Source organism: Babylonia areolata, chromosome 24, assembly GCF_041734735.1.
Source record: "Babylonia areolata isolate BAREFJ2019XMU chromosome 24, ASM4173473v1, whole genome shotgun sequence".
Taxonomy (NCBI): Eukaryota; Metazoa; Mollusca; class Gastropoda; order Neogastropoda; family Buccinidae; genus Babylonia; species Babylonia areolata.
In genome coordinates this window covers 29,001,621-29,015,591 of record NC_134899.1, presented here as the reverse complement: position 1 = coordinate 29,015,591, position 13,971 = coordinate 29,001,621, and the positions used below count along the sequence as shown (strand labels likewise).

At 39.5% G+C, this 13,971-nt stretch overlaps 1 protein-coding gene across 2 annotated transcripts in view; it reads left to right on the top strand.

The window, feature by feature from the left end:
• The window catches only part of LOC143298894 (kinesin-like protein KIF3A), a 28,085-nt gene that overhangs the window by 8,248 nt on the left and 5,866 nt on the right, over window positions 1-13,971 (top strand). For both annotated transcript variants that reach the window (XM_076611913.1, XM_076611914.1), the window contains exons 13-21: window positions 1,541-1,623; window positions 4,912-5,019; window positions 6,914-7,018; window positions 7,457-7,546; window positions 7,877-7,973; window positions 9,947-10,089; window positions 10,691-10,750; window positions 11,121-11,222; window positions 12,949-13,050. In XM_076611913.1, the coding sequence (XP_076468028.1) occupies window positions 1,541-1,623; window positions 4,912-5,019; window positions 6,914-7,018; window positions 7,457-7,546; window positions 7,877-7,973; window positions 9,947-10,089; window positions 10,691-10,750; window positions 11,121-11,222; window positions 12,949-13,050 (890 nt within the window). The remainder of the gene's footprint in view (window positions 1-1,540; window positions 1,624-4,911; window positions 5,020-6,913; window positions 7,019-7,456; window positions 7,547-7,876; window positions 7,974-9,946; window positions 10,090-10,690; window positions 10,751-11,120; window positions 11,223-12,948; window positions 13,051-13,971) is intronic.

Sequence of the window (13,971 nt, the reverse complement as noted above, 5' to 3'; positions counted from 1 at the left end):
GATACAGAAATTGTGCTTTCTGTGATGGTTTACACCCTCAGCTTTCAGTTTCAGTTTCTTAAGGAGGCATCACTGTGTTCGGACAAATCCGTATCCACTACACCACATCTGTTAGGCAGGTGCCTGAAAAGCAAGGTAACCCAACATGCTTAGTCAGGCCTTGAGTGCATGCATATACATTACACCTTCAAAATAACACCTATATCTTTTTGTAAGCTTTTTTCAAACAAAGAAACACATAAGGAACATAACACAAGAATGGCATGGACATTGAATGACTTTAAAATAAAATAGTTACCCTACATGACAATAATTCAAGAATCTGCCCATAACTGTCACATTTAAGGTAAAAATGTGTCATTATATTTTGCTTTCATTGTTTTCATCCGTTTCATCATTTTTCCCCTTTCTTTTACATGTATTTGTGCCAATTGTCGATGTTATAAAAATGGAAATTAAAAACACGTTAAAAAAAAAAAAAAAAAAGAGAAAGAAACACATACAGTCCACAGATGTACAGTGAGACCTTGAGGTTAAGGGATATCCCTTCTGTGGTATATTATTGCTTTTGACACAAACAAACAAAGAAAAGCAGATAAGCAACCCACTTTCTGATGTAAGGTTTTCGGCAGTGTTTGTGCCAGGTTGACAGCAAGACAGACAGAAACCCAGCCAATGTCTGTGGCATTAGGTTAAAAGCAATGTTCACTGTGGTTAGTTTTGATTCAGTACTAGCTAAGCATTAACCCCTGTCTGAAGAACAAAGAGGGCAGGTTCAAGTGTTTGGACACAAAAGAAAGTGTCTCTCTGAAGGAACATTTTGGACCAATAATGATGCAAGACAGTTAGATGAAAATAGTTAAAGACAGATGAAAAAGGTTTAAGGCAGGAATAATGCAATAGGGCATTGTATCATGATAGATTTGCAGTGCTCCGTTGGAGAAATGATTATTGTTAACTTGTTCGTTGGAAATGATCAGTTTTTGTTGTTGTTATTTTTGTTTAACGTACATTTGTGCTTTTCTGTTCATAATGGTAAAAGAGGCGGATTTTGACTTTGTTTTGCCATGATTTTAGGAAGGAGGACAGGTGTGTTTTCTGTATGTTGGATATCATTTGGCTCACTTGTCTTGTTGCTTAATTTCATGTAACATTCATTAAGTGAAGGTGTATAGAAGCACGGCTCTGTCTGTCATTGGTCAAACACTGTTCCCCCCCTCTCTGTGTGTCTCTGTCTGTCTCTCTTTTTCTGTCTTGCTCTTATTCTTTCCCGCTCTTGTTCTCTTTCTCTCTCTCATTCCCTTGCTCTCTCCTGTTCTCACTCACTCTCTCTCTTTTTCTCTCTCTCTCCCTCCCTCTCTCCTGCCTACCAACATCACCTCCCCAGGCACCCCGCCCCTCTCAGTCTCTCTTTTTATATATCCTGATGTAATTTTCAGTACCAATGTTTGCTGTTGTTCTTTCATCATTATACCTGATTGAACAGATGTTAGCTAATTTGAATTTGATTGTTCTCTTTTTTTGTTGTGTGTGTCTTCAGATAAAGCTTATCAGAGTACCAATTCAGCTCTACAGTATGGCCAGTTTGCGAAAGCTGTGAAAAACCATGCCAGAATGAATCTGGTAAAGTACAGGGGTCGAAGGGGATGGGTAGCTGAGAAAGGGACAGTAGAGAGTGAAAGAGAAAAGAAGAGAAAACAGAATAACAAGAGAGGCAAGGCCTTCAAGACTCACTTGTGATAAATTACGTCCCCTAGCATTAATTACAGAGTAATTTCCCTTTTTTACCCCCTGCACCAAAACGTTTGCAAAATAAATAAAAATTCCATGCTAGCAAAAGAAGTTCCTGTTTGAACAAAAAATGATAATAATGACTCATCTAGTTGTTGTGTCAGAATAAGAGGTCAAAGTGCCAAGTTTCGAGAATACAAAAAATATAAATATAACAGTAAATACAGTTTGCATATAATTAGGCTTCTTTTTTTTTTGTTTTTTGTGCCCATCCCAGAGGTGCAATATTGTTTTAAACAAGATGACTGGAAAGAACTGAATTTTTCCTATTTTTATGCCAAATTTGGTGTCAACTGACAAAGTGTTTGCAGAGAAAATGTCAATGTTAAAGTTTACCACGGACACACAGACACACGGACACACACACACACACACACACACACAACCGAACACCGGGTTAAAACATAGACTCACTTTGTTTACACAAGTGAGTCAAAAAGGAAACAAAAATAGAGAGGGGTAAAGAGTTTGTGTGTGTGTGTATGTGTGTGTGTGTGCGCGTTTGTGTGTGTGTGTGTATGTGTGTGTCTGTAGTAGCAGTAGTAGTAATGGTAGACATAGTATAAGTAGTTGTTTCAGTTGTTTGGTTTTTTTCCAGTCTAAGTGATATTACTGATGTGTGAGCATGAGTGTGTGTGTGTTTGTGTGTGTGTGTGTGTGTGTGTGTGACATTGAGATATTCTGTGTATATTATATGCATTAGTGTGTGTTTGAAGATATGAAAAAAACCCACAAAACAACATGGACAGCTGGGATGCCTGGGGCATGGATAATCTGTGTTGTGAATAGGTTTGTATCTGATCCATTCATTCAGATTCTACACTGAAAATTACATAACAAAATAAGATATAAAGAGACAATTTCCTTTTTTTTTTCTTTAAAGAAGAGAGACTATAAAGGAACAATTGAACAGTTGAAAAAAAGAAAAAGAAAAAAGAAGAGATAAAAGGAAACAAATGGATAGTTGAAGAAAAGAAGAGATTATGTGATCAGAGAAGAACATCAGCTGAATTCAAATTAAGGTCAGATTTCAGAATTCAAGTTTAACCCCTTGACCGCTACTGACATGTATGCTGATCATTGAAGAGCTGTCACCTGAGACAGGCAGACAGAGCTTCATGGTCAGGATGTCAGTTACCACAGTATGTTTGAACTTCTTCCTCTGGGTATTGCATTACTGTTGTCCAGCAAAATTAATAACACTGCTTTAAAAAAAAATTCAAAAATGTAGGAATTGCGTCTTTATAGCCACGTGCTGGTCTCTTTTCAACAAGGCTTAGCAGACATGGGGTTAAATGATGTGCGACCAGTCAGAACTTTGGACAGTGCTGAGCATTGTGCACAAATGAAACCAGTCTGTTGAAGAAACATAAAAAGACACTGCTGTCTGTCAGCGCTGTATGATGCGTCTGTTCAATAACCATAGAGAGGACACTGCTGTCTAGGGGCACCGTATGATGCGTCTGTTCAAGAAACATAGAGAGGACACTGCTGTCTGTCGGTGCTGTATGATGTGTCTGTTGAAGAACCATAAAGAGGACACTGCTGTCTAGGGGCACTGTATGATATGTCTGTTGAAGAACCATAAAGAGGACACTGCTGTCTAGGGGCACTGTATGATGTGTCTGTTGAAGAACCATAAAGAGGACACTGCTGTCTAGGGGCACTGTATGATGCGTCTGTTCAAGAAACATAGAGAGGACACTGCTGTCTAGGGGCACTGTATGATGTGTCTGTTGAAGAAGCATAAAGAGGACACTGCTGTCTAGGGGCACTGTATGATGCGTCTGTTCAAGAAACATAGGACACTGCTGTCTAGGGGCACTGTATGATGCGTCTGTTCAATAACCATGAAGAGGACACTGCTGTCTAGGGGCACTGTATGATGTGTCTGTTGAAGAAACATAAAGAGGACACTGCTGTCTAGGGGCACTGTATGATGCATCTGTTCAAGAAACATAGGACACTGCTGTCTAGGGGCACTGTATGATGCGTCTGTTCAATAACCATGAAGAGGACACTACTGTCTAGGGGCACTGTATGATGCGTCTGTTCAATAACCATGAAGAGGACACTGCTGTCTAGGGGCACTGTATGATGCGTCTGTTCAAGAAACATAGAGAGGACACTGCTGTCTAGGGAAACCGTATGATGCGTCTGTTCAATAACCATAGAGAGGACACTACTGTCTAGGGGCACTGTATGATGCGTCTGTTCAATAACCATGAAGAGGACACTGCTGTCTAGGGGCACTGTATGATGTGTCTGGTGAAGAAGCATAAAGAGGACACTGCTGTCTAGGGGCACTGTATGATGCATCTGTTCAAGAAACATAGGACACTGCTGTCTAGGGGCACTGTATGATGCATCTGTTCAAGAAACATAGGACACTGCTGTCTAGGGGCACTGTATGATGCGTCTGTTCAATAACCATGAAGAGGACACTACTGTCTAGGGGCACTGTATGATGCGTCTGTTCAATAACCATGAAGAGGACACTGCTGTCTAGGGGCACTGTATGATGCGTCTGTTCAAGAAACATAAAGTGGACACTGCTGTCTAGGGGCACTGTATGATGCATCTGTTCAAGAAACATAGGACACTGCTGTCTAGGGGCACTGTATGATGCGTCTGTTCAAGAAGCATAGGACACTGCTGTCTAGGGGCACCATATGATGCATCTGTTTAAGAAACATAGGACACTGCTGTCTAGGGGCACTGTATGATGCGTCTGTTCAATAACCATAGGACACTACTGTCTAGGGGCACTGTATGATGCGTCTGTTCAATAACCATGAAGAGGACACTGCTGTCTAGGGGCACTGTATGATGCGTCTGTTCAAGAAACATAGAGAGGACACTGCTGTCTAGGGGCACTGTATGATGCGTCTGTTCAAGAAACATAGAGAGGACACTGCTGTCTAGGGGCACTGTATGATGCGTCTGTTCAATAACCATAGAGAGGACACTGCTGTCTAGGGGCACTGTATGATGCGTCTGTTCAAGAAACATAGAGAGGACACTGCTGTCTAGGGGCACTGTATGATGCGTCTGTTTAAGAAACATAGAAAGTACACTGCTGTCTGGCAGCGCTGTATGATGTATTGACGTACCTTACAGGACGACACTCAGGACATCATCGCTGAGCTGCGGCAGGACATCTCCAAACTCAGGGACAAGATCGCCGCAGCCCCTGAACCTAATAGAGATGATGTCACCAAGATGGAGGTCAGAGTTCACAGATGTTGTATGTTCATATATTATGTGGTGTCTCCACTGAAGTAAAATAGTTTATGGCCAGATTATTTGTTTATTCATTTGTTTTCTTGTGAGTTCTTCTTTTTCTACTCATATTCAACTGTGAGAGAGGGAAGATATTTTTTTTTATCTTGTATCAAAAGTGTGTGAAAAGACTGTGAGCATGTGATGAGAAAACACATTATAATCATTTAAAAAAGATTTACCTTGATATTGAATGCTTTTTCTTATTGAACTTATTTCTTTCATGTTTCCGTTTGAATGTTTCGATTGATATGCATCATGTGGGATGACAATGATTTTTTTTTTCATTGTAAGAAAAAAAGACTTTTGAAAAAAAGACATTGGTCAGTTTTTACATTGGCTAAAGGATGGAACGACATTTGTATACAAACATTGGTCTGTACTAGGTTTTTTTCTCAGTTTTTCTTGGGGTGGTGGGGAAGTGTTGTTGTTTTCTGAAAATCATCCTTTCAGTAACAGTGGTTGTCACTGTCCATTTCTAGCCATTTCTAGAATGATCATTTCATGAACTTGATTTTGCAGCATGTTTTTTTAACTTTTTCAAGAATCATCCTCTTTAGAAATGATATGGAAGATTTGTCTGTGTGAAATTCAGACTGCTCTTCCTGGGGAGGAATTTATATATATATATATATATATATATAGATAGATAGATAGATAGATAGATAGATAGATATAGATAGATAGATAGATAGATAGATATAGATATATAGATATATATATATGTATATGTATGTATGTATACATTTTTTCTGCCTGCATATATTTTGTTTTTCTACCAAAGTGGATTTTTCTATAATTGCCAAGGACAAACATTTTGTTGCTGTGAGTTGCTTTATGTTCACCAAGTGCATGCTGCATACAGGGCCTCGGTTTTTCTTCTCACCCGAATGATCAGCACCCAGACAACCAAACAAGTCGAGTGGAGGGAGGAGTGAAAATGCTGGTCCGTATATGGGACTCAAACTCATGGACACTCACTTCATAGTTGAGCACATTACCGCCAGGCCACCGCTCATCTTCACTGTTGCAAATTTTCAGGATCTAGCATCACTTCATTTTTCTTCTTCATATGTGGAGTGATGGCCTGGAGGTAACACGTCCGCCTAGGAAGCTAGAAAATTTGAGCGCGCTGGTTCGAATCACGGCTCAGCCGCCGATATTTTCTTTCCCTCCACTAGACCTTGAGTGGTGGTCTGGATGCTAGTCATTAGGATAAGATGATAAACTGAGGTCCATGTGCAGCATGCACTTAACCCACGTAAAAGAACCCATGGCAACAAAAGGGTTGTTCCTGGCAAAATTCTGTAGAAAAATCCACTTCGATAGGAACAACAACAAAAACTGCACGCAGGAAAAAATACAAAAGAATAATGGGTGGCGCTGTAGTGTAGCGACGTGCTCTCCCTGAGGAGAGCAGCCTGAATTTCGCACAGAGAAATCTGTTGTGATAAAAAGAAATACAAATACAAATATGTGGGCTGCGACTCCCACATTCACTGTATGCACGAGTGGGCTCTTACATTTAAGACCATTTTTACCCCTGCCATGTAGGCAGTCATACTCCATTTTTGAGCTGGATGGGGTGCATGTCGGGTATGTTCTTGTTTCCATAACCCACCAAACACTGACATGGATGACGGGATCATTGACATGCATATTTCATCTTCTGTATGCATATGCATTCAAAGGAGGTTCAGGCACTAGCAGGTCTGCACATCTGTTGACCTGGGAGATCAGAAAAATCTCCACCCTTTACCCACCAGGCTCCGTGACTGGGATATGAACCCTGAGCATTACTTCCAAGAAGGATGCATGCCCATCATGTTTCATGTTTCAGGACCTTGTGTCAGACCTGCAGTTAGCCAAGAAACAGACGTGGGAGGAGAAGGAGAGATTGTCTGCACAGTATGAAGATCAACGCAAGATCAACTTGGCCAACAGGGTAGGATAGTTGTCTTCATTGGTGTGTGTGTTTATGTGTCTGAGTGTGTGTGTGTGTCTGTGTCTGTGTCTGTGTGAGTGTGTGTTGTGTGTGTGTGTGTCTGAGTGTGTCTGTGTCTGTGTTTGTGTATCTATATGAGTGTGTCTGTGTGAGTGTGTAAGTTTGTCTGTGTCTGTGTGAGTGAGTTTGTGTGAGTGTGTATGTGTGATAGTGTATCTTCACAAATAGACACACTCATTTACATGAAGACACTCATGCACAAGAACATGTACACACAAATACATTTATTGATTACACATGCTCTTGTGCATACACACACATGGACATAAACACATGTACACAAATTCAGACAAACATGTAAACTTTCACATGCATGCATATACACGCAAACACTGACTCAAGCACACACGCCACTGTCACTGTGTCCCCATGTTTCAGGGAATCTTGGAGTGGGTGATGGACAGCATGAAGAAAGGGAACCGGGAAATGCAGGAGAAAATTCTGCTGCTCCAGAAAGAAAGAGATCAGGTACGACAGTTCCATGTTTTCTGTTGTGCTGGTTATTTATTTCATTTCATTTTATTGCGTTTCCTATATATTCATTTATTTAATTATTTATTTATTCATTCAGTCACTCACTCATTTATTTTGTCTATTTATTTATCATTAATTATTGCTAAAGTGATGATAAAGAAAAAGAGAGAGAATTAGAAGGCAAGAAAAAAAAGGGGGAAAAAGCAACAACAAAAAAGGTAAAGCTTGGTACATTTACAACACATATTGATTGTACAGTGTATGTGTGTGTGTGTGTGTCTGTATGTGTGTGTGTGTGTGTGTGTGCGTGTGTGTTTGTTACAGCTGTCCCTACAATACAAGGAGAAGCGTCAGGCAGTGGATGCTTTGAAGGATGAACTCCAACAGAGGATCAAGGCCTACACCAAGTACACTGAAAGTGGTATGAAGCCTCAATATGACGTCAGTGTGTATGTGTGCATGTGCCCACCTGCTGTCTCCTGATCTGTAATGTTTCAGTTTCAAGCAGGTGTCAAAGCGTGCAGACCAATCCGTATACACTACACCACATCTGCTTTAAGATAAAAATAAAAAGAGCAAATCCACTGCGCTGGTCAGGCCTTGAGAACCTACTCTAGGTTTGTAAAAAAAACTTTGAAATGAATTGATTAAACAAACTACACAAACAAGTAAGGACATGAGAATGTAATAAAATGAAAGATGCATAGAGGGCAAATTAATGGGGATGTGTGCAATGTGTTTGTGGAAGTGATTTCTTACTATCTTCTTTCAAAGTGATATTTCTGGTAATAAACCAGAAAGAAGTATAGTTACTCTTAATAAGACCGAGACACATCATTTGAACCACTGGGTTGTAGTGTGTGAATAAAGTGGGAAAATTTGGCCCTTGTCTTTTAAGAGAAACCATACTTCTTCCTTCTTCACATTACCTATTTATGCATACCTATGGTATGCTCTAAAGGCCAGACCAGTGCATTGGGTTTATGCATAGGTGGGGCATCAGCTCCTTTTTTCATAGGTGGGGCATCAGCTCCTTTTTTCATAGGTGGAGCATCAGTTCCTTTTTTCATAGGTGGGGCATCTGCTCCTTTTTTCATAGGTGGGGCATCTGCTCCTTTTTTCATAGGTGGAGCATCAGTTCCTTTTTTCATAGGTGGGGCATCTGCTTCTTTTTTCATAGGTGGGGCATCTGCTCCTTTTTTCATAGGTGGGGCATCAGTTCCTTTTTTCATAGGTGGGGCATCAGTTCCTTTTTCATAGGTGGGGCATCAGTTCCTTTTTTCATAGGTGGGGCATCAGTTCCTTTTTCATAGGTGGGGCATCTGCTCCTTTTTTCATAGGTGGGGCATCTGCTCCTTTTTTCATAGATGGGGCATCAGTTCCTTTTTTCATAGATGGGGCATCTGCTTTTTTTCATAGGTGGGGCATCTGCTCCTTTTTCATAGGTGGGGCATCAGCTCCTTTTTCATAGGTGGGGCATCACTTCCTTTTTCATAGGTGGGGCATCTGCTCCTTTTTTCATAGGTGGGGCATCAGTCTTTTTTCATAGGTGGGGCATCTGCTCCTTTTTTCATAGGTGGGGCATCAGTCTTTTTTCATAGGTGGGGCATCTGCTCCTTTTTTCATAGGTGGGGTATCTGCTTCTTTTTTCATAGGTGGGGCATCAGTTCCTTTTTTCATAGGTGGGGCATCTGCTCCTTTTTCATAGGTGGGGCATCAGTTCCTTTTTCATAGGTGGGGCATCAGCTCCTTTTTTCATAGGTGGGGCATCTGCTCCTTTTTTCATATTAAATATTCTTAAAGCAAATTTTGTATTCTAAGTAGGGCTGAGTCTTCATGCTTTAAGCCCTCCTTGAAACTGAAACTGAAAGTTTTGCCTCACTCCTTTTCCTGACGAAACACCAGATTTTGTTTTAGCAAGATTTCTGGTTCATGGTCGTGAGCCTCGAATTTTGAGATGGACTGCAAGCGGCATGATTGGAGAACTACTTATTTGGAGGTCGACTGAATGAAATTACTGTGAAAAAAATTTGATGAGAGACAGAGAGAGAGAGGAATGAGACAGGTTGGGAGGGGAGAGGGTGTGTGAAAGAGGAGTGTTTCATGAAGTGTGTTCCTTGATGAAAAACCTTAGCCATTTACTTCCCTCCCTTTTTTCATTCACACACTGTGACCCAGTCGCATTAATTTATGGAGGGGAAGGTTATGGAAGGGGGCGAAGGGTAAGGAAACAAAAATTAGGAGCAAAGCAGATGCACAACATGACTTAATCATCTTGGAAAACCTCCTTTGAAATTTGGTAATGAAACAAAAATTGGGAACAAAGCAGATGCACAACATGATTTTATCATCTTCGAAAACCTCCTTTGAAATTTTCTTCCTCCATTAATTCAGGCAAGAAGTCAGAGTCAGAGACCAAGAAACTGGTGACAGCCATTCACGACCTGAAGGAGAGACAGAAGCGAGAGACGGAAGTGCTGAAGAAGATCAAGGAGCAGCTGAGAGACGTGCAGGACAGACAGCAGAAAGAGCGAGAGGTAGAATCATGAATCGACTGATGTGATGGTCTTTGTGTTGTCATGTTTTACTGTTCTGTGTGAATTTAGGTGTGTGTTGTGTATGTGTGTGTGTGTGTGTGTGTGTGTGCATTTGTGTTTGTGTAAATGTTTGTATGCATGTGTGTGTATGTGTGTGTATGTCAACAAGCCTATCTATGCTTTTTTTCTTACATTATATTTGTTATCTTTCTTTGAATATGTACAGCTGTTTACACGCCTGTTAGACATCATCTGCTTTTGAAACATATCTGTGAAGATAACTTGTAGCTGATTGAAGTTTTTCAAATGTAATGATAATGATGACTGATCATGACTGTATGTTTTTTTTTAATCATATTAATCTCTTCTTTAAAATTTTGCTCTGGTCATGATCATTTTCTTCTGCTGTAAACTCTTTCTCTTTTTCCATCACTATAGGCTTTCAAAATTCTGTTTGTTTCCGCTTACTTACTCATGCATTTGTTGATTTTTATAATTTTTAATCAATTACTAAACTGAAAAAAAAAATGCTGGTAATTAAAAGTCTTTTCAGAGTAAAATCAATTCTACAGAATTGAAATCTTGCATTCTTTGTCCACAGAACGCAAGTACACAGATCACTGCCATCAAAGGCAATGCTGAAATGCGTCAGAAAGTGGAAGTAAGTTTCGGTTTTTGTTGTTGTTGTCATGTTTGCATTTGTATAAGTATACATCACATTTAAATACTTGGATTAAATTTTTTGGGAGGGGGAGGGAGTGCAGGGGGTTGACTAACATGCTAATTAGTGATCCAGATTTCTGCCCACACAAATGCAGATCCAGGTTTGATTCCCTGTCAAGAGAAAGCAAAAGCAACATTGGGAGCCAGACAGAGGCAAAGGATTATGAAAAGAGATTATGTTGGTCTCTTGTAGATGGCCTATACTGCAGGAGGGGTGAAAGTTTATTTTGCAGAGCTTCATTTTGAAGTGTGTGTGTGTGTGTGTGTGTGTGTGTGTGTGTGTGTGTGTGTGTGTGTGTGTGACACAGATGGAGGAGCGGCAACGCCTGGAGAAGGAGAACAAGGTGATGGTGGAGGAAGAGATGGAGAGAGCCAGGCTGGACATGGAGAACGAGGTGGCTGAGATTCAGGTAATTATTCTCTCTGTCTCTGTCTCTCTGTCTCTCTCCCTCTCTCTCTCTCTCTCTCTCTCTCTCTATATATATATATATATATATATATATATATGTGTGTGTGTGTGTGTGTGTGTGTGTGAAGAAAGAGAGGGAGAGTAACAAAGAGGGGGATGGATTGATGATATATATGTGTGTGTGTGTGTGTATGTGAGAGATTCAGATTCAGATTCAGATGGTTTATTCATTTTAGGCCTAGGCCCCTCATGAAGGGGAAAGTGAACAGACAATAATCATATCATTTAAGACATACAGATCAAAACAATGCAGCTATGGATATATCAGGTTAATCAGGAACATTAAGAAGTGAGAATTTCCCTGTATCTAAATGCTTTGTAGAAAAACAGAGACAAATTTCGCACAACATCATGGTCAGTACAAGACAACAATAGAACCAATTTGAAGAGACAAGGTTGTCGATAGTATCTGGGTCGAATAAAAGTTTCTCTGATTTCTTTCAGTACTTCACAACAAAGAACAAAATGAACTTGTATGTGTGAGAGAGAGAGAGAGAGAGAGAGAGAGAGAGAATAGGGGAAAGGAATGTTCAAGAGGGAGAGGAACAGAGAGGGGGATGGATCGATAATGCACACACTCGCTCACACTCTTTCCTCGTACCAACAGCAGGGCCACATTGAGTGGTTTTTATAGAGTTTACTATAACTTGCACACCACAACATATGTGTGTGTATATATATATATATATATAGAGAGAGAGAGAGAGAGAGAGAGAGATTAGGGTGTGTGTGTAAGAATAGGGGAAAGGAAGATTCAAGAGGGAGAGGAAGAGAGAGGGGCATGGATCAATGATGCACACACTCACATTCTCTCTTCACACCAATAGCAAGGCCACATTAAGTGTTTTTTATACAGCGTTTACTATAACTTGCACACTACAACATATATGTATATATAATTATATATATATATATGTGTGTGTGTGTGTGTGTGTGTGTAAGAATAAAGGAAAGGAAAATTCGAGAGGGAGAGGAAGAGAGAGGGGGATGGATCGATGATGAACACACTTACTCACACTTTCTCCTCATACCAACAGCAGAGCCACGTTGAGTGGTTTTTATAGAGTGTTTACTATAACTTGCACACTATAACACACATACATATATAGATGGATATATATATATATATATATATATATATATATAAAATATATTCAAGTATTTATTTATTCATCTTTAACATAAAAGTAATGATTAAAGTTCCATGATCATTATATATTCATGTATTTATTTATTCATCTTTAACATAAAAGTAATGATTAAAGTCCCATGATCATAGGGGTGGTGAATTCATGGTCACTTCTTCTAGGACTCAGCACAGGAAGGCGGAACCCAATCCTCTCCTTTCTGCCGCATTAGTTTTCCCTGACTGAAGTCAGGTACCCAGTCACACCTGGGTGGACTAAGGAAAATCAGAGTAAAGTGGTTTTCCAAAGGACACAATAGAGCCTTGAACTCTGATTACAGGCAAACACTGGATTTGGAAGTCCAGTGCCTTAACGATTCTGCCTGACTGATTGAATTTTAGTGTCTCACATCCCCCAGCCTGCATTCTGGGTAAGACGTTCATGATAACATTGACTCACTGGATGATGAGTAGCTATGTAAGAAAGTAAGACTGGAAATGATCTGTAGGAATGTCATGAGATGTTTGGTTTGTGCGACAGATGCGTGAAGCAGAAGGATACCAGTACACAACAAAGGAAGGGGCACAGCTGGAGAAAACTCTGGCAGAGCTCAGAGCGGACAAGCCTGTCGTTGCTATGAAGGTAACAGTCATCCATGTGTAGTAGATGGAAACAATGACATTGTTTCACACAGGTTCAGCCCATGTGATGTTCTGGTTCTATTCAGTAACAATAACATTGTTTTACACAGATTCAGTCCTTGTAATGGTCTTCGCTGCAAGTTAAAAGTATCAGTATCAGTAGCTCAAGGAGGCGTCACTGCGTTCGGACAAAACCATATACGCTACACCACATCTGCCAAGCAGATGCCTGACCAGCAGCGTAACCCAACGCGCTTAGTCAGGCCTTGAGAAAAAAAACAAAAAACAAAAAAAAAAAACAACAAAAAACGGGGGAATAAATAATAGATAAGCTTGCATAAATAAATAAATAATAATTATAATATAGAAAAAGGTAGTAGTAATAATATTAGTAATACTAATAAAATGATAATAATAAAACATAAATAAATAAATAAATAAGACAACAATGGTGATAAATAAGCGGATAAATGTAAAACATTATCAGTCACACTATATTAAACAGATACAATGTAAAAAAAAAAAAAACAACCAACCAATGACCAAGGTTTGTAAAAGGTTTTAATTTTGGATCTCCCTACTGAAAAAAGATATATTTGTCCGTGATTAATAAAGCACAGTTGTGAAATGTTCCATCAGAATTTTTTTTTTTTTTTTTTCTAAATGAAAGAATTAATTTAGAAATGAAAACGATCCAAAAAATATCATTTCAACTGAAATCACGTTTTTTTTATTTAGTAATCAGAGAATGATTCATTCAAGGTGCATATGTTAGCTCTAAAAATGCCATTCATTTCATCCAAGTTCCTGACAAAATAATTTAAAACATTTTGGGGCTTTTTAGGTTTTGAAGGTTTGCAGAAAGCAGTTAAAAACCTGTATGAACCCTGATTTTATTTTTCAAAATAGTTAAAAGCTTTTG